The sequence below is a fragment of the Fistularia commersonii genome, chromosome 23, assembly GCF_037954325.1.
Source record: "Fistularia commersonii isolate RoL2024-O1a breed Wild chromosome 23, RoL_Fcom_v1.0, whole genome shotgun sequence".
Classification (NCBI taxonomy): domain Eukaryota; kingdom Metazoa; phylum Chordata; class Actinopteri; order Syngnathiformes; family Fistulariidae; genus Fistularia; species Fistularia commersonii.
The window spans coordinates 5,430,275-5,451,174 of record NC_141306.1 but is presented as its reverse complement, the minus strand read 5'-3'; the positions used below and the strand labels follow the sequence as shown (position 1 = coordinate 5,451,174).

The following is a 20,900-nucleotide window of genomic DNA, read 5'->3' as shown; positions in this document are numbered from 1 at the left end:
CTATCCGCGAAGAGATCCATGCATCTGCTTCACTGGATTGAAGACCCTGGTAAATATTTTTCCAAGTGACACGGTGCAGCTTGTCATGTTGATTTAACATCCAATAACTCAACATCTCAGCTTTTCTGCCTGCCCATTAGCTGATGAAAAGTATTTAAATTGGTTTTCTGTACCCCTTTTCAGCACTTCAATTAAAAATCCGGCTAAAACGAGATGACTTGGTGGGACAACTAAGTGATGCATTTTTATAGTTTAAAGTTGTGAAGATAAGTACAATTTGTGAGCAAAGGGTAATAATGCAACAAGAATAGCTGCGAAATAAGATAAATGTGGTTAATGGAGAGATAAACCGTCTCTGTCCCTCTCCCGTGTGTGTGAGTAGATCTTCCAAAAACCATAGAGGAAGAAGTCAAGTAGTTCAAAGTCTCAGTGATTTGACCTACAAACACAGACTGGAGCTCCATGAGGAACAGTCCACTCAGTAAATACATTAACACACTTTTTACTGGAGCTCACAGTACACAGGCCGCACCACGGATAAAGTGGGAACTCACGCAGACACTGATCCTGAGTTGGACAATAACACTAACAGCTCTACAGTGCTGTGTGTGTGTTTGTCCTCACTGATGTTTATCTTGCGTAAGCAGAGCAGAAAACTCAAAGATCCTGCCTGAGAAGAGGAGCTGGATGAAGCCTGCTGCAGGTTAATGATTCCTAGAGATCGCTCGGCGCTCTGGGAGAACTTGGGGAACTCGGCTGCTGGTCGGCGGGATCGAGATGTCTGGAAGCCGCGTGTGTGTGCATGACTTTGAGCTGGAGGCCAGGAAAGTTCTTCCCAAATCTGTGTACGACTACTACCGCTCCGGAGCCGAGCAGGAGAACACGCTGGCTGACAATGTCGCTGCCTTCAGCAGGTACAGACACACACACACAACTTCATGACTCAACAGACAAATAGACTTAGTTTTAGTCATTTTTTGCTAAGAAACATTAACACTAGTTTTCAACTAGTTCTCTTATTACCATATGTATTTAAGTTATTTACTAAATTGGTCCAATTTACTCTGGTCACTTTGCATTGGTTTCCAGTGCTACTCACTGGCGTCCTCTAGTGGCAGATACTGGAACTGCACGCAGGGAGCACAACATTATCCTGATCCCTGTCATCTAAATGGAGAATATCTTATGTATTTTGAAACCATGTGACAGAATTCACCATAAATCTATGGAACAAGAAATACCTTGTGTCCATAAAATATGTATTTTGTCCACTGTGTCCGCTGTGCCCAAGCTGCAAGGCCCTGAAATAATCATAAACACGGGATAATATAAATACATCACTGATTGTATTAACTTAATGGTACCTGTGTGGTGACAAGAATGAGAGGATAATGTGCACTTTGCAAAATAAAATGTTTATTATTATTTGGCTTTTATTATTATATTTTTTCAATTAAGTGTTTTATTGATTCAAATTTTGTCGAGATTCCCACGGTTAGTTTGAAACCATGGAAACACCCCCGGTTTGGAAGCAATGATGTCACATCTGTCTCACCACGATCGTTTTTCCACCCAGCTGCCCTTTATTGATTCCAGAGCTTCTCTGTCCCCTCAGGTGGCGTTTTGTTCCCCGAGTGCTGCGAGACGTGTCCACCGTGGATCTGAGCGTGTCTGTCCTGGGCCACAGGCTCAGCATGCCCATTTGTGTGGCCGCCACTGCCATGCAGAGGATGGCCCACCCGGACGGGGAGACGGCGACCGCCAGAGGTGACAATGACGAGTACATTTACATCTGCGCTCGTGTGTGTAGATAAATATAAATGAGACAGTCCAACACACTTGGCTCCAATCAGTCGCCTTGTGTTCTTCCTCAGCATGTGGCGCTCTGGGCATGGGGATGATGCTGAGCTCCTGGGCCACCTCCAGTATAGAGGAAGTCATGTCGGCCATGACCTCCAGGGGGGCCGGGGGGGTCCTGTGGCTGCAGCTCTACATCTACAAAGATCGAGAGCTCACTCTGTCGTTGGTGCGCCGAGCAGAGAAGGCGGGCTACAAGGCCATATTTGTCACCGTGGATACGCCCTACCTGGGGAGGAGATGGGATGACATGCGCAACCGTTTTAAGCTTCCCCAACACTTGAAGTAGGAATCAATGTTCAATTCTGAAAACTGGACGAGACGACAGTTCACTGATGACCCACTGTGTGTGTGTGTGTGTTCAAGGATGTCCAACTTCTCCTCGGACTCTATGTCCTTCTCTGAGGGTAACTATGGCAACGACAGCGGTTTGGCCGTTTATGTTGCCAAAGCGATCGACCCGTCCCTCTGCTGGGACGACATCTCCTGGCTGAAGAAACACACACACCTGCCATTGATTGTGAAAGGAATCCTGAATGGTAACTCTCACACACACACACACATACGCCTGAGCCTGTATTTCATGGATTCATATTTGTTCCACTATTCTAAGTGAGGGAATTATATTTTGCACACAACCTGATCTCAAACTGGCTGCTCATCTCACATAACACACATTTAGTCAACAATATGTGTAATGCTGCGCAAATAAAGCCCACAAAGTGGTGACACTATTAAAAGCCACTGAGGAGAGATTCAGTCAATGAGTCAGAGCATTTTAGTCCGATTATTCACTTTTAATATCCTGTGTCTGTGTGTGTGTGTGTGTGTGTGTGTGTGCGTGTGTGCATGTGTGTGCGTGTGTGTGTTTAGGTGAGGATGCTCTCAAGGCTGTTAACTACGGTGTTCATGGCATCTTAGTGTCCAATCATGGAGCTCGGCAGCTGGATGGGGTTCCTGCCACGGTGTGTGTGTGAGTGTGTGTGTATGTGTGTGTTCAGTATCATAGAGCTCATGCTTAACACAGTGAAGGAAATGTGATCTTTTCAATATACAATCAAATACTGTGGGCATGCTTTTGGTTAGTAAAAATGAAGAATTATCTGGTCTATCTTGTGAGTAACATTTTTTTCCTTTGTGTGTGTGTGTAGCTGGATGTGTTGGAGGAGGTGGTGCAGGCGGTGGAGGGTCGCTGTGACATCTACCTGGATGGAGGGGTGAGACGCGGCACAGACGTCCTCAAGGCGCTGTCTCTGGGGGCGAAGGCCGTCTTCATCGGCCGGCCCGTCCTGTGGGGCCTCGCCTGCCAGGTGGGTTCTCTCCGTTTCCCACCGAGGACGAATTTAGACTCTGTGGCCAAAGCCAGATTCACCAAAATGAACCAGAACCAAGATAAAACAGATTGACTTTCTTTTATTTTATTTATTAACCTTTTTATCAGGGCGAGGAAGGGGTAATTGAGCTCCTGGAGCTGCTACAGGAGGAACTGAGACTGGCCATGGCCCTGGCAGGTGCAGTGGTTTATGCGCACACACACACACACACACACACACACACACACACACACACACACACACACACCCGTGCTTCACAACTATTTCAATGTTTGTTTCGTGCATCTGCAGGTTGTCGGTGTGTGTCAGAGGTGAGCAGGTCTCTGGTCCGCAGGATGGACTTCCCCTCCAGGATGTGAGATGAGCATCTGGTGTGCTCAGCTTCACACTCTGGCCCTCACGAGTGTATCAGCTCACTTTCACGCCCGCCTCATTTTCACCTTCAGCTGCAGGGAAGGAAAATCACCTGCAGCTCCACTTTCAAGAATTGTGACTGATCTCAATCTTTGTGGAAGAAATAAAGCAGTGGGTTTTCGATCCTGATGTTATTAGACTGAAATTTTGCATCAGGTAATAAAGGTGGTAAATGAAAATCAATTGGATGCTGACTTGAACGTCCCTGAACGTCTTATATTTGATTTTTTTCCTCCTTCTGGCCTCGAGGAGAAATGAGTTCCAACTTATAAAAATTAAACTCATAAAAAAAAATCCGCCATTAATTTATTGTTACAAAAATTCGCAAAAATCTTTGAAAATCATCATGAATACATTTCTGTTGAATTAAATGTGAGTGTTTAAACAGTATATGGGTCAGTACAGTGACAAAACTAATACTGAATATCTGTAATCGGACACTGGACATACAGTATCTCAGATTAACGCTGTCTTAAAACATTTTCCTGATATTGAAATTCGGCTGAAAATCAAACAATTTTCTCTGTGAGAAGGAAACCAAGCAGCGTGTGACTAACGCATGTCGACTTTATTTCATGAATAAATAATACAAGTAAATGCATAAACAAGTATATTTAATTTTAAAAAGTCTGAGAACTCAAAGTAACGTAACACGTGCAGCCACGGATGTAAGCGCGGCTCCTCGCAATGCTATCGGTCCCGCTGTCGGGACGTCTGTCACACCCGTGGCGTGTTTTCCTCGGCTGCTGAGGTCGGACGCGCTGAGGCGTGCGCCGAGGAGCGCCGTGCACCACATGCACAAGTTCAACGACTAGTTAAGCCACACACTAATATTAAGATCTTGCCTCACCCCTTGTGATATAGCTCACATTCGGGAGGGAGTCTAAAGTACAAGCACTGTCTGACAACTAGCTTACTCTGCACGTCTCTAAGAAACTGGGAGATAGGGAGGGGGGAGAATCTGCAGCTTCACTTCAGGTTTACGGGTGTTGGTAGGCTACTTTGGTTTTCGGCTTCTTGTCTAAGGTCGGGTTCCCGTCAGGACAGGAGTCGGGAGGGCTGGGGGGCAGATGGAGGGAGCGGCTAGCCCCGGGACTCCAGAGACCTGCAGGGGGAGACACAGTCATTGTGTGTATCAGTGGGACCTGACCGCATTGGACTAACCCTCTGAAACAGGGCTTGAGTTAACCACTCCCTGGTTACACTGCCATGAGCCTGCGGGGAATTTCCCATAATGCACCGGGCTTCACACTCCTTTCAAATCCCATCAATGTATCACGTTCCACATCTTCCGCTTGTAGTTTTCTCCTCTCTCCTCCTCATCCTCCACATATTCATTATTCTTAAGAATATGGTACTTATTAAGTATTTCATCCACTGATTATTTCTGTTATTTTTGGCTTTTAAAAACAAGGTTTCTCTTTTTCTGCTTCATCTTTTTTGGTTATTTTCAATTTTTTGCATTAATTCTTCATGTTTTTTTACTGTTTTGGTTAATTGTAATGGGATTATCAATTGATTTTAGGTGATCATGCCTTACTGAGGGCAGAGATATTTTCAGATAGAAAATTGATGAGAAAATAAGCAAACTTGACCATTTTAATTGAGATTTTTCTCCAACAAACAGCAAAAAGGGAAATACTTGATCAGCTTCTCCAATTTTATCTGATGTGAAAACAGTGAACTGGGTGGAACATAAATAACAGCCATTTACCACCCGATTGAAATGAATCTTAGTTTATTTCCTTCAAAATGTCTGCTCTCTGCATTTTTCATCATACTGTTTTGGTAAATGAGAGTTATCCTTAATATTTTATGGACTCTAACCCTAACCCTTAATTAAGTTTAAGCCTTTGGCACAACCATCAACACTAAAACCTCACATACAGTACAGTGCAATAAACCCTTTTTTCCACTCTTCACTTTTTTACTTCTTTACTTTCACTTTTTTACTTCTTTACTCTCACTTTTTTCCTTACACATATTTATCTATTTATTCTTCTAAATGCTTTTTATATTTTTGTCTGATATTTTTTCTGTCTTATATCGCTAACCCAGAGATACTGCTATTGTTGTATTGTTGTGCTGTGTTCTGCTTTTTGCACTCTGTACTGACGGTAAAAGTCTTGAAATTTTAAAATTAGACATACCACGATAGACATTTTCTACAGAATATCACAAAGTTAATATGTGCAAAAAAACAATTCTGGTCAGTAAAATATAGCAAGCTCAAGTAATAAAATACTGTATGATCCTGTTAGGCTGCTTTATCTAATTCAAGTGTTCCTTTTTGATACCCGGACATTCAGTGAACCTGCTTAAATCACATTAACCTTGCATTTCTGCTCAGATTTAGGCTCTTCCGTGACGTGAATACAGTGGATTAACTGGGTTTCTCACGAGTAGCTGGTGTGCTGCTGTCGTCTCCGGGCACTCCTCATCTTCTCAAAGCGGGCCTCCATCTCCTCCAGAACCTTGGGGGTGTAGCGCACCACCAGCTTGACTGAACTCTGGGCCGCCTTCAGCAGCTCCACCGCCTTCTCATGGTGTTCCCCCTCCACACTCTGCAGGCGAGTGCACACACAAACAGTCAGCTACGCATGCAGGCACAGAGACATGGCCCAGACAATCAAGGTTTTTTCTAATTTATATATTTCTTGTCTACTGTAATTCCATTATTTTTAAGTGATATTCATATAACTCTGGGTTTTCTCATGAGTTCCAGAACAATCGAGTGAATACAGTTCTTAGCAAATTCGCAAGACGACATTACTCAGAACAAAACCTTAGATGAAACGTATTTGATGTGGAGGTGAGTTTCTGGTCTCAAGGATCTAAAAAACAAAACAAAACACACCACTCCGTTGACTGACAGCAGCTGGTCTCCTCTCTTCAGACCCCCCTGGCGATCAGCCACCCCACCGGGAATCACTCGAGAGATGTAGATGGGGGAGTTCTGCTCTTTTCCCCCCATGATGTTGAAGCCCAGACCCTCGTCAGTCTTGGGCAACTCCACCACCCGAGGGTGGGCGTGGCCCTCGCTGGCGGCGAAGGCTGCCACTGTGGCCTGTCCAGGAGACCATGTGATCAGAGGGGGAAAAAAATCAATTCTGCGTTAAGGAGCCTTTAAATGTCTGCTGTTTCTCCAGTCGACTCAACGCTGCCATTTTAGTGGTGAGCCTCCACTTTGTACCTTGGCTGTTGCTTGGGCTCGCACCTCTGGCCCTCCAACAATGTCCAGAGTATCATAAAGCTGCTCGTACACCTGCAGGGCAACAGGGAGAACAGGAGGTGAAGCGACGCACACTTTATCAAAATGCCCTTAATGAACGAGTGGGGTCCTTCCACTGTCTCCTGCAGAGAATCTGTACTGTGAGATTGATTTTCATTTTTTGAGCAACAAAAATACAAACAAATGTAAATTAACAAAATAAAAAACAGACTAACATCACAGTTATAGATCAGATTTCTTGTGTTAAATGGCTTCTGAAGGCCACAAAGTTTTGATATTAATTTCCTCTTTATGCTGCCGAAGAGAGATACATCATAGGAGTTCAAAGTCTAAAAGGCGTGTGTTTTAATGATGTCACTCAAAAATTTCTAGTTTATCTAAAAGGCACATAGGGAAGAAGTTGAAATGCAAAAGTGAAAAGTGTGATCTCAATGAAACGATGCATTCCGGGCTTCCCTGACTGCCTCCCGTGATTAAGCCAGAACATCATAAGAAGGTTGCGTTATAGTCAATAACAAGAAAGGTGGGTTTTTAATGACCCTTCAAGAGAAGTGCATGCATTTTAAAAAATATTGTTGGATTTTTTTTTGTAATCAAGCTAAATGTACAAAGTATTTAATTTATGTATGGCGGAATCCCAAATTACTGCAAAATTCAGCATTTGTAATTGTTTCATTTTTTTTGGTTACATTTTTAGTAATGTCTTTCAGGATAATTCTCAAGTTAGTAAGATTTAAAAGCATCTTTCAGGCAAAAATTGCTCTTGGTACCTACAGAGAAATAAAAACAGTAAAAAAAAAAAGATGAAAGAATTGGTACGAATATTGTATCTGATTTTTCATATTAAAAAGGAAAATTAGCTACAAAACAAGCAAGAAAGCTGCATCTGCAATTTTTTTTTTCTCTGGCAAGTTTGAAATCCCCTCAGGACAGTGCAGTACCTCTCTGATGGCGGCGCAGAATTTGCTCTGCAGAACTCTTTGCAGGGCCTGCAGCTTTGGAGGAGGCAGCTCACCGCTACGCTGCAGCCGGTCCAGTAGTTCGATGACCCTGCACACATCTGGCACACACAAGCCGCTTGTGAAGTGAGTCACAATCCACAAAGACCGAACTCACTGAGAGATGACAACTTCAGGGCACTTTATTGTTTTTATTCCCGACGATTTGATGCTTCTTCTCATCCATTGATAAAAATCTTGCTGATATAACACAGGCCTCCAGGCGGGATATCCTCAGACCCATCTTTGTCCTAGTTTTATAGTCTGGAACGTTTTGATGTGAGAGAATGAAAGAGGAGATATATTGACCATTCAAATGTGGTTTTGTGTAGTTTTCTGGATGTTATGTATGGAATAAAAGCTATTTTAAGGAGAAAACCTGACCATCTTGCATGAGTGAAGATAAAAATATATCCCCTCTTGGTGACCATGCAGGGGGCAAGTGACTGGATCTACGACTGCATCCCCAATGACAGAGCGGATTTGAGGTGGAGGATCCGGGCTGGGTGGACATCCCCACCCCGGAGCGTCCTACCACAACCACACCCACCTGTTTCCCAAATAGTTCATCCCAAAGGCCAACCCCATTCATCCAAATGACCCCCGCTTGACCGCACCTCTGACGCGTCACGTCACGCTAGTGACATGGCTAATTTAATAATACCGGGCAGGGATGAGGGCTAACATTCGGTGCGTACCTCTTACAATGCGATTAAATAATAAAATATTGAAGCCCCTAAAAAAACGGTTTGGTTACGTACCCCTACATATTAGCCTGAGGTTTTCTGGGCGAAAAGGGTGAGGCAGACCAGACCTCACCTTTACCTGGTACCTCCACCTTCCCCTGCTAGGTGTTTCTTATTAGGCTAGTCTGCTAGCCTGCGAGCCTCTGTACCTCTCTCCAGGCAGAGCGGCTCCGTCATGGCCGCCATATCTGCCTCCTTGCCGGGGTGGTAGTAGGAGGACATCATCCTGGGCTCCACGGCGTCCACGGATTCTCTATCGATCACGGCGTCGGTCTAATTTAGAGCATCGAGCTGTCCATCTTAAGTGAGGACGCTGCCGGGGGATTGGAAGGTGGATAAAAACAGAGGCTTTGCAGGGGGGTGGCTTAACGAGGTGACGACCGGATGGCGAGGGCGAAGCAGTGTGAATGTAACGGTGACAGGAGAGAGAGAGAGAGAGCGGCGACGCACCGGGGAGCGCTCAGCATGGATGCGGGAGAAGACCCGGAGGAGGGAACAGCGCCGGGAAACCCCCCGGTGGCCAAGACGCGGAGTTCCAAGTAATGTGGTGGTCGTGTGCCGAAACGACAAGAATTACGTCGCGATAGAAGTAGATGTAAAACTAGAACCCGTTTACGAAAAAAGTACAGCATTGTCATGTTCAAATATATTTATTGTGCAACCGGCAATTTGAGAGTGTAGAAGAAGGGGCTATTTGTTTTATCGACCTTACGGATGGATAGACCAGATGTTAGCATCTCGGTCGAGAAGCTAACAAGCACGCCTAACAGCCTCGCTAGACGTAAAAGGCATTCCTTTTTAAAAAAAAAAAAACAAATCCATATACTTTATCTGTGACTGTACATTTGTTGGTAAAAAAAACATAAAACGTCAACTTACTTGAGTTTTTTAGTGTGTCCCCCCCCCAATTTTCCATGTACTGTATTGTCCATGTTGCATGCTCATTTTATATAGCTTTTCAACGGGGAACTATATTATCACATTTTTGTCTTTTAATTTACCTTTTTTCAACATTTTCCAATTCATACTTACTGAAAAAAACAAACACAAACAGCCACGGGCAAAGCTGATTTTACACTTTTGCATTTTCCCTTTTATACGTGAATTTCTCATTGTGGTTCAATGCTAAAATATTCTTAAAACTTTTTTTAAATCGCTTAATTTATTTCTTTGAGCCTAATTTCACATCCAGTCTGTATTTAATTACACTAAGCCTGTAGCAATATCCCCTGAAAACTAACGAGAACAGTGACGTTCTCCCTAATGCTTAGTATTTGATTTTTTTTTCGGCAATTTTACTAACATACTATTCTTTTCAAAGAGATCATGCGATGTTGAATGACATGAAATAGCTGTACAATTCCTTCCAATAAATTTCTGGCAGAGAAAAACCTGACATCCAAACTTGCGCAGCGACTATTACTTACCGTAATATGAATGTTGATGGAACCCTGAGCTGAATTTAACATTAGATGGCGCCAACAGCTTAGTAACGAAGCCAAACCCTTTGTGATGCGTATTGAAGACAGTGAGATACTGAAGCACCTTGGATTGTTCACTTTCGCCTGATTGACTTTTATTTTCCTTTTAATTAAAATTCTTCTATATATAGCATGAATTATTCATTACATTCCTGTGAATTTGTTAAAAATCTGAAGCATTGTTTAAATATATCTTATGCTAACCGGTGGACTATTTTTTTTCTTGATCGATCTTCATGATCGCTAAGACGGTTAAGCTTTAACAAAATCAGCCACCTGTGATTTCATGACAATTAAAGGAATCCCTAGATTCTAGGAGAAACAAGAAACCAAGACAAACAAAGCAGTGACATGACCAGACTAAAAATACTTTAAAAAACATTTTATTCCAGCGTAAGTCAGACTTATCACATTACTACATTTCCTTCAACATCACATACATTGATCTGAAGATATTTGGAAAGGATATGTATCCAATTGAAAATTAATCTACAGATTAGTGAGCCTGGAAATAAAAGGAACACAGGTAATTTTGTTTTGGTTCCAGCACCTACCCCACGTGACGAGGCACTAAAAAAACCCAAACTTAAATCACTATCAGTTTACATCTAGTGGAACGGATGAGTTTGGCAAAAGCAGGAAAGCTGCAATTTGCATGAAATCCAACCAGTTGTGAATATCAGTGAGAAACAATATCAAGCTAACTAGATGAAATAAAAGGGTAAGGGTCAGTGGGATCTGTCTGGTTAGGGTCCACATTAGTACTCATTTTCAGTTGCCTCCATCTTGTAGCCGTTCTCACTAGAACCGTAGCCATCAGCTGATGGCATCGACTGCTGGTCCATCATCATCCCGTCCTGACTGTACTCCTCCATGTTGGGGGCTTCTCGCCCCTCCTCTTCATTACCAATTTCATCTTGAGGGCCTATGTCATCTCGCATGGAACCGTGACGGTCCTCTCTGCGCTCTCCCCTGTCCCGGTCTCCCCGGTCCCTCTTGTGTTCCCTGTCTCGGTCCCGATCTCCTCTGCGTCTATCTCTGTCCCTGTGGCTGCGCCTACGGTCCCTGTCCCTATCCCTGTCCCTACGCTCCTCGATACCCTCGCCCGCTTCTCCTTCAGGTTCCTCAAGCACACGCTCTCCACCCTCCGGGGCACCATCGCCTTGGGTTACCTCCTCACCATCTAGCCCCTTGCCTCGCTCCCTTTCCCTCTTGCGGTCTCGGCTCCTGCTCCTTCTCTTTCGATCTCTACTCCTTTCCCTACTCCTGCTGTCTCCTCCAGGAGCCACCCCGCGATCCCGCTCTCTACGCCTGCTACCACCCGTGACATCTTCCCCTCCTGCAACTGGTCTCTCCCTTTCCCTTTCTCGCTCCCGAGAACGGGTGCGGCGACGGCGCTCACGGGATCGAGACCTCCGGCGCTCTCTGTCCTTGTCTCTGTCACGTTCCCGGCTGCGCTCCCTCCGCTCACCACGATCTCGGTCACTGTAAGTTAGAGGGAGACAAGAGTTTTTTTAAATTAAAAAAAAAAGAAGAAAAAAAAAGTGCACAACACATTTCAATTACAGGTGTTTTGTGAATGTACTCACCCTCCAAGAGCGCGGTCATCATACCGTGAGGCATCATCACGACCAGAGTGCTTGATGTTTACATCAGCACCACCTCTTCTCGTGCCACCCAGTCCTCCACCTGTTCAGATGGGTGGAAAAATGTTCATAAATCCTCTTTGTTGGATTGAAAGCTTTACTGTTTCACTGTCTAACGCTATTAGACAGAGATCAGGTGCTTCTGTTTCCTCTCCCACCCTAAAGTCACAATGGTCTGCATTATGAAGTTTTGATATGGTTTTAACTGCACAGCATGTCACATGCATAAAAATATCTGCTGACCTAGCCTACGAGGATGCCATCCTTTGACCGTGCGTCCTCGTTCCACATCCACCAGCACTCTTCTGCCGTCGATCTTCTTTCCATCAGCATGCTTGTAGGCGGCTGGAGAATAGCAACGGGGAGAGGAAAGATACAAATGATATAGATGTATGATTGCGCCAAGGTGGCCAAGAAAACAAACAGTTGATTAGCATACTGACCAGGAGCAGGTGAGGCCGAGAGGGCTGCTCTCTGGGTAAAAGGCCAAGGATAATGGGAGTAGACTTCCATCCACCCGATGAATTCTCGATATGTTAAAACCTCTATACCCTTTCATACCCCACTTTTACTTCTTGCACCAGATGTTAAAGCTTCAATTAAGTTGTTTTGATCGAGACTGTCAGTCATCAAAAAAACGACCAATGTACCAAAAAAGTGCCAATTACCGATGCTCTGTGGCTTCTATAACTACAGGACGAGTTACCAGTTAGTTTTCAAAATTAAATGGGGCATTTAAAATATACTGGCCATTGACTCTGTAGCTGTAAAACAATTACATCACTAATCATAAATGTTGTAAATGCTTCAGTATATTGCATCTGTCCAGTTCCATCATACCAGTAAAATTCGCCCAACTGGTGATGGGCTGAGGCTCAGAAATTCTTTCCAGATACTCTGTCTGTATTAGGAATTCACTGTACATTGAATTCACATTTGGGCTCCACAAAAGAAGAAAGGCTTGCAGTCTGCTTCTATCAGGATCAATTTCCAAATGGAAACGCTACAAGCGGCCATTAATTCCTTTTTTTACAATAAGATTTTTTTTTTAGATATTTTGTGAACTTATTTCCAATGTGACATACTGAACGTCTTTTGATTATGAAAGGCTTACAAGGGGATAATCTCCTCATTTTCAGCAAGGTCATTTTGAAACCTAAAACTGTGAAATAGATTAACTACTTGAAGTTTTAACTTTTGGTTACTTTTTGGCCAATTTAAAAGGTGGTGTTTGAATAATTTTTCAGTGCTTCAGTAAAATTCAGTATTGGTTCCAAGGGAAACTTGTGAATCTTCAGTTGAATTATGCCATTTTCTGCTTCCAACCCATTTTTATCCTACTTAAGATTTTTTTGTGTTAAAGCCCTTGTCAATATGGCTAATAATTTGCCAGCATCCGAAATGAATAGCAAAGTATATGCATAAGACGTTCAAAGATACTATGTCAACAACAGCCTCTGTTGTGAAGACAGATCTAGCGCTGTTTTCCAGCTTACCATCTTCTTTAAGCAAGAGCAACATGATGGAAGCAGTCAAGAGTAATGAACTTTCATTAACCAACATTCGGTGTATTTACAGCCATCACTCCCACAACTCATTCCAATGTCACACACACACACACACGCATGCACACGCACGCACACACACATCTTTAGATCCAGCTTGTACAATGGAAGAACTTGGTGAGATCCAGGCGGCTCAACTTGGCTGCTACACTGGTCTGATGTAGTGATGATCACTTGGGCCACAACTGCTTTTTCCAAGGGGAGGGCCTTACCAAAACCCATTGGTTATAGCAATCAGTCCGGAACTTCTTACTAAGATCCCTCTCTTGAGACTCATGAAAGTCAGCCAGCTCTGTCACAGGGCCTTACCACAACCCCTCAGCACCAGAATACACTGTCACAACAATTCTACCAGGGTCCTTACCACAACCCCTCCACCTCACTAAGGATGTCAACATCCCATCCAAATGACAGGGCCTTACCAAACCCCCACCAGACCTACCAAAAACAGACCAAAATAAAAACAGGGCTACTTTCCCGACAGGGGTTGCCTTATTGCAACCCACTAATGAGTGATCAATTTCCCTCAGGTGATGTTCTTCACACCGACATAAGTGCAATCTGTCTTCAATCTGAAATAAATAAGGGCATCCGGTGTCTAAATCTTACCACTGATGTCAGAAAATGTAACTGCAAGCTGTCCTATTTTACTATTGTTTTGAAGATAACTTACAGGCTAAGTAACCTAGTTTGAATAGGTGGTGAGAAGATAATGAGTGGTCTTGGTTGCCACAAAGTCATCTGCCTTTTTTTTTTTTTTTTTAAGTAATTAAAGCCAGCTCAGATCACTTGATTTTGCTTCTAGGATTAATTTACACCACAAGCTCACATTTTTTCCAAAGAACTCACATTCAATTGGTGTCTTTCAAACGCGCAATGGAATTTATCCGGATTTGCCGAGTCAAATACACAAGACGATACAAAATTATCGCTTTTAAACAAGAAGTCACAGATAGCTTCTCACTTGTGTAAAGAAATACCTTTGTCAAAAAGAAACTCAGTGTCAAAGTATAGTTTTGACACTGAAACATAGCACCTTTTTTTTTTAAATAAAGCCTTACTTCGATGACGGTACGTGCATATTACTGCAACACGCTGCTGCAAAATCGGAATATATGCAAAGCACTTATCACAGGCTCGAAGGAAATTGCTGGCACAGACAGCGGCCTGGTGCAAATTTTGGAATTCTCTCATTTGTCCGAATACCTGTTCTTCCATTCAGCTCCATATTGTCTATTTTAAGAAAACATGAGCCCTGAGAAACCCAAGGTGGCTTTAACAGAAATGGCAGAATAATTGGGCAATACTTAATGCGCTATTGGTCAGGGGTGCGTTCAATGGTCAAAGCCTAAGATCCAAGTAAAGGCAAAGGCACGGAGCCGAATAATAGCGGGAGCGGCTCTACGAAGATGCTTTTCCCATTGAACGTAGCTCTTCTTCCCTATGTAGGAGATGAGGGTGGAAAGAAATCTTACCCATCATACAAACCCATTATACCAACCATATACTGAGCTGTGGTAGTAGGGTGTAGATGTATCATAACCATCATCATCTGCCAGCCAGCTCTGGCCAATAGCCATCACAGATTGGCGGCTGCAGTGGCAATGAGAACAACACACAGTTAATATACTGTTTAGCCCCACATCCCCCCTCAGTTCACCCTTGCTGTGACTACATAGCTGTGATTCAGCAACTCTGGTTGTGACGAGCAAATGCCACTAATGTGCCAGAACGGTGTCACTGTGTGAAGCTAGTGTTATACTACTGTCTGCAAGTACTCAAGAGTCTGGATTTACTACATTTCGCAGGATTTTACAAACAAAGACATTGTCATACTACCGCATATGACAGTATCTTGGCATCCAACTCAACTCATTACCTCAATGAGAGAAAAAAAAATGAACACACATTTATGAGAACCTCTTCCGCAGCACTACAGTACCAAGAAACCCAGCATTCGGTAGCAGTGCGGCCAATAAATCTGATATACAGTTTTTTGCCTAAGTCATTAGAGGAAAAGGACAGACAGCACTCTCTACCATAGCATATCACTTTCATTGTAAACTGAGGGTAAGAAATTCACCATGTAACAACATGCAAAAATGTTCTACATGTCCATAACAACTTGTAGCATATGAGATGTGTAAAGGCAACCGTTTCAGCTGCAACTGCATGATTTTACAAAACAGAAATAGAGCGGTGTTGTGCTTTAGGATTTAACTCACCAGTGTTGCAGTTATTCAAAACTATACATAGTCTAAATAAGCTTTTCTCGACAAGTCACACAAGCTGCCGGGGGTTTACAGGAGAATAAGGAGTGTGTTTAATATCCCCCTTGGAAACTCCCACTCCACAGCAGCAGACTGTTTCTGCACATACGGAGGTGGTTAGAGAAAAAAAAAAAAAAACAACAACAAACAACCAGAAGTAACTCGATAGTGTGCCATAGGTAACTGTGTTTCATTTTGTCAATTAGCAATAACTATAAAATCATACTGAACCACAACATCAACACCCCTTCTACATAAACTGATTTTATGTGCATCTTTACACCCCTCTTAGCCACTGACAGTATCAGGGAAAACAGTAAACTATTTCTAAACCCCAATCTCACCTTGAAAGGCAACAATGTTCTGTGTAGGCAGATGCACGGAAACTGAACTATGATTAAGGTATGCTGTGCCACAGACTCATAACGGGAAAACATTGCTCAATGCCAATTTGATACCAGAGCATGACAGCGCAATGGGAGATTACCACTGTAATGATGACAACTTGTGGAATGCTGTATATTCTAAATACTGGCATCTTTTTAAATCTGTAAGCACAAAAATAAATAACATGAAAATATTCATTACTCTTGCAGCTTCTGTTTGTTTCAGGAGTATAACACCAGCCTTGAATGACACTATTCAGTTCCCTATCACCTGACAAGAAGTTGGCACTAATTACTGTGGCATTATAACCAAATTTAAATCTCACTAGTAAAATTAAGTCAAAATAATCTCACCATGACCAGAGTTGGAGACCACCGATAAAAACTCAACTCACTCAAGTCATAAAAAAGATGGGTTGCCATACAGTCCATGACATTTCTGTAAATTCCCCATTCAATGCTCGATGACTAGTCTAACCTTGTGCTTACCATGACGTCCAACCAGGAGAGCTGCTCTTCCAGAGCTACAACGCCTAACAGTTAAGAGACAATGTGCCATTTGACAGGCAAAGATGTTCAGGTTCACAGATGAGAACAACACTTCTACATCTCGGTCCGCCCACGTTCCCATGATGCCCCATTGAATGAAGCATTTCCCCTTCTCAACCAACCATTAGTCAACTGATGACACGCAACAAACACAGACACCACACAGCCACCAGACTGTTTTCATCATGCAATTTGTAGAACAGGTCTGCTATAAGGTCTAATTCCTTAAAAGCAATGAACAAAGTGGCTAATTTAGTCAGAGTAGAGAAAGATTTAAAATCAAATTTTCTAGGGGGAAAAAAAAAGCAATGACAGTATAAAGGGTAAAGGGATGACTGGAGGACACCCCAGCAAATATTTCAGAGATCGTCCTCTACGAACACATGATGATGACAAAGAACAGCTTTGACTCAGTGCAATGAATTTTAACTCACAGTGCATATCTCGTTCATGCTCATACTCGATGAATGCATAGCCCCGAGGTTTCCCAGTCCTCTTGTTGTAGACGATGTAGATCTGGAAGAAACAAGCAGAGATATGAGCTTCTAGGGAGTCACGTCATTATACAAATATACCAGCTTACAACACAATACATTTATATGGAAAAATGTGTGTGGGTTGGCCATTTTTCCCATTCCTTTTGAAAGGTTTAGTGTGGACTTTGAAGAACTTATGGAGTTGGACAGTAAATTAACATTGACAAATTTAAAACTGAAAACATTTTACAAGTTTAAGAACCAAAGAGGATGACTTCTCTTTAAAAATATTCATAATCAGGATTATTGGTCTATGTGATTTGAAACCTTTTACTCTGATGGGCCTTAAAATGGAATTATTGGTGTGGGCAGTAACAGCCTGCATATCAAATATAAACATTTTGCATGCCTGGGGGACATAAACACAACCTCTGAGACTGAGACCATTCATTTGACTTGTGCATTCCAAAAAACTTGATCAGTCCACATTTATCACAACTTTGAATCATGACAAATTTTGTTTAATACATATTGGTGTTTTCAGTTCAATAGAAACAAGTAGACAAATGGGCAACAGCAAAGACTCACCCGTTTGATGGGGCCATAGACTTCAAATTCACGCCGAAGTTTGGACTCTGTCGTATCATAGTTCTACAGAAATTTTTGAAAAGCATCAACTGTTGTATTAAAGTTAAAATTCAGACCTCGTGTAATAATGCTTACAAATATTGGTATTCCTTTAACATACTCACCACTCGGGCTACAAACAATGTCTTGAAGGCATCCCCTTGCGCATTAGGGTCATTATGGGGGTCCCCTGACATGGGTCAATAGAAATACAGTAAAAAAAAAAAAAACAAGGAATATGTAGAATGTAACTAATTTGAACAGCAATTATCAAGAACTGTAACTTACAAAGCTTCAATTCTGTCTCCACTACTGTCTGCCTCCTCTCAATCTTCTCTCGCCTCTGCAAAGAAATAAATTGCATTTATGTTCATTTAGGTCGCTTATCAACATCAAGCAAATACTAGCAAATCGCTAAAATGTTGAACGATCCACAGCAAAAAAAAAGTCACACGTTGAAAACTATTGATATCATGTTGCAAAGTTTACTGCAGTTATTTTCAAATATTTCATTCATACTTTAAAAATCTAAAGAAATTCAAAATATGCTTTACGGTTACAGCATAAGGTAGCTGTCTTACAGGGATTACACCAAGTTTAAGAATACTGTTTCTTCAAGTGTTCTTTTTACCACAAAGTCTGCTGGTAGACAGGAAACTAATACTAATGTAAATTAGCAAAAGTAATGTTGACACCTCACCTTTCTCTCTAGCCTTTCTTCTCGGGTTTCTGCCCTTGTTGGTGGAGGGGCATCTCTTGGGTCCTGATTGCAAAAGCACCACAAATGCAAAGGGTTAGTGTGTTCAATAGGTGTGTGTCACTGAAGAATACAAACGCTGCAGAGGCTTGGCTTCCCACCTCGAAGTGCCTGATGAACGGCGCGATGCCGCTGTAAGGCTGGTTGTGGTGTTTCTCATGCGGTAACTTCTCCAACTGAGGCAGGAAGGGAATCGGATCCCGCGGAGCAAAGAGGGCCAGCAGATTCGGCGGTAAAAACTGCGTCATCTTTCACCTACACAAACAAAAATAAGTAAATTATCGACATCGCTTAGCATTAACTCACAAAATGACTTGTCAAAACGAGACCAAAAATAAACAATGAAAACCGGCGGTTAGCTTGATCGGCTACATGTTCTCGACCACATCCATAGCATGTGCCCGTATCAGCAGGTTTCCTCAATTGGTCAACGAGGACATTGACTATTAACCACTTAAACACCGATTATGCATATTTTGCGGTATTTCATCTCTTCTAGGTGAGCCGTTCTAAAAATCCACAACTGAACGTTAAAATTTCTACGAAGTCGTAACATTAGCCAATCATGCTAACAAGGCTAACTCTGACACGGAGAATATTATCTTTACCTTCACTCCTCCAATGTCTTGACGAAAGTTAGATCATGGGTCGCAGGGAAACGCATACGAACCACACAGGTCGATTCGACCACTTTTTTTAGCGAAATGGGCGGAAAATGAGCACAACGCCGACCACTTAGGCCAAGAAAACCACGTCGAGACAAATTACTCCGAATGCAAGCTTGCTCTGGGAGGTGCTTGAGTTCTCAATAAATAAAATGGCGGTTTGCCGTAAAACGGTGTCACCTGACGTAACGTAAACCGTTTCGTGTTAAAAAGTTACCCATCCAGCAAAATGATGTCTGACTGATTATATTTGAACTTTGTGTAATATCGATAATAGTAATGACTAAGTGGATAACATGCACTGATAAATTAATACGTAAGGATGATGTGTCAGAGGCTCAATTTACAAAAGTCCTGATCACTGCCAAAGGATATATTGTTTAATCCTATCGGGGTTATAATTCAATTATCCAGTGGTTATGGTGTATGGACGAATGAATGATGTACTGATTTTAAAAACTGGAGATTTCCCCCATTAGTTGCATGCTCACTGTAACCAGTATTTGCAGATGTTATGGTGCACTGGGACGCATAGATAAGACTACAAATGGAAGTTGACTGTTGGTCTGCATCGAAGATCTAACTCAAGTATAGGAACCTGCTTATCATCACAAAATTGTCAAAGCGAACAATTATTCCCCATTGTGTTGCTGCTGACTTGAGACTTTCACACCATTCTTTCACCCGTGAACTTGAGACTATTCACATGTAATAGATATATATTTAACTTACTTGTGAGTTGGGGGAACTCAGTTTGTCCAATTTTTAGTTTCCCTCACAAGCTCTGTTGGCTGAATAGCTGCCCTTTTCACTTTAAAACGGATAATCAACTTCTAAATAAGTTAATAAAGGTACCAATTAACAAAAAGGTAAAATTCTATTTGTTTCAGATCTAATTCTAGCTGTGGGCAACTAGACGCTATGTCCGATTCGGTGAGCTGACACTGAAGCGTTTGAACCCCAGTTAGTCAGGCATTTCACTTGGTGGTGAGGCACAGAAGGCCATCTAGATTAGAATGTCCAAAAGAACCTCTCGTTGCTGAACATCTCTGCAGATATGTGGACAAACCTACCAACTTAACAGGTGCTCCTATCCTTCTTTCACTGTATTATGACTGCTGTAACCAAGACAAAAACTCTGTTTCCTAAGGTCTCCCTGATAGGAGGATTACACCATGGACACGACAAACAGTAGTTCCTTCTGCATTAGATGGAGGAGGACATCAAGTAGTATGTTGTCACTGCATCACCTTGATGTGTGTTCAGTAAGTCTCCTGAACCTGAGGCTATAGTGTCACAAACTCTTGACTTCTTCTATTACTTTGCATTGATTTTTTTTTGAGCCGATGTCTGTTACGATAAGTCCCTTAATGTGCCTGTGGTGTCTGATAATTTTACTCACCTGTGTCCCAACCAATGAGCAAAAGCAGCTTTGGAGCAGTTTCTTTTGCACTTGTTGCTTACATCAGTGTCAGGCAAACCCCCATGGAAAGCAGGTGACACAGCTAGAGGCCATCATTATTCAGTCATAGCTTCAAAAACAAGATTCCTATGGCCTTTTCCATTGGATGATACCTGTGATCCAATGGAATCAATAAATAAAAGGCATTCTTCAGCTGCAACACATGCAGGTTTCTGCTCTAACTTTTCAAAGTCTTATGGTCGAAAATTGTTTTTTTTTTTTTACTAAGTTTTAAAGGTATAATTGTATATTCTACTCTAAACGCTGTTTCGTTGACAAAAATACTTTAACTCAGCACATCCTATATGGAAAACATTAAAAAGTTGAAGCCCCTAGCTTAAGCCTTTTGTTTTATTAGTAGTGTATGTCAGTGACATCATAGATGTTCTGCTTCTACTTTGTGACATACATGCACTCACAGATGTCAGACCTTCC

The 20,900-nt window shown here is 42.4% G+C and overlaps 3 protein-coding genes across 3 annotated transcripts; 1 reads left to right on the top strand and 2 right to left on the bottom strand.

The window, feature by feature from the left end:
- Window positions 1-672: 672 nt before the first annotated feature.
- hao1 (hydroxyacid oxidase (glycolate oxidase) 1) lies at window positions 673-3,788 on the top strand. The gene is made up of 8 exons (XM_086170757.1): window positions 673-914; window positions 1,616-1,767; window positions 1,875-2,142; window positions 2,224-2,396; window positions 2,731-2,822; window positions 3,009-3,167; window positions 3,299-3,368; window positions 3,483-3,788. Exons 1-8 carry the CDS (start codon window positions 778-780, stop codon window positions 3,548-3,550), a joined length of 1,119 nt encoding a protein of 372 aa, XP_086026883.1. The 5' UTR covers window positions 673-777; the 3' UTR covers window positions 3,551-3,788.
- Window positions 3,789-4,154: 366 nt separating this feature from the next.
- lin7b (lin-7 homolog B (C. elegans)) lies at window positions 4,155-8,939 on the bottom strand. Its single transcript, XM_086170758.1, has 6 exons — window positions 8,731-8,939; window positions 7,779-7,897; window positions 6,799-6,870; window positions 6,463-6,672; window positions 6,006-6,169; window positions 4,155-4,710 (listed from the first exon to the last, which is right to left on the bottom strand). The coding sequence occupies exons 1-6, from the start codon at window positions 8,804-8,806 to the stop codon at window positions 4,689-4,691; spliced, it is 663 nt and encodes a 220-aa protein (XP_086026884.1). The 5' UTR covers window positions 8,807-8,939; the 3' UTR covers window positions 4,155-4,688.
- A 1,490-nt stretch (window positions 8,940-10,429) lies between these two features.
- On the bottom strand, window positions 10,430-19,128 carry snrnp70 (small nuclear ribonucleoprotein 70 (U1)). Its single transcript, XM_086170755.1, has 10 exons — window positions 18,947-19,128; window positions 18,440-18,593; window positions 18,282-18,344; window positions 17,870-17,924; window positions 17,707-17,771; window positions 17,543-17,605; window positions 16,913-16,994; window positions 11,952-12,053; window positions 11,652-11,751; window positions 10,430-11,547 (listed from the first exon to the last, which is right to left on the bottom strand). The coding sequence occupies exons 2-10, from the start codon at window positions 18,584-18,586 to the stop codon at window positions 10,821-10,823; spliced, it is 1,404 nt and encodes a 467-aa protein (XP_086026881.1). The 5' UTR covers window positions 18,587-18,593; window positions 18,947-19,128; the 3' UTR covers window positions 10,430-10,820.
- Between the last annotated feature and the right edge of the window lie 1,772 nt (window positions 19,129-20,900).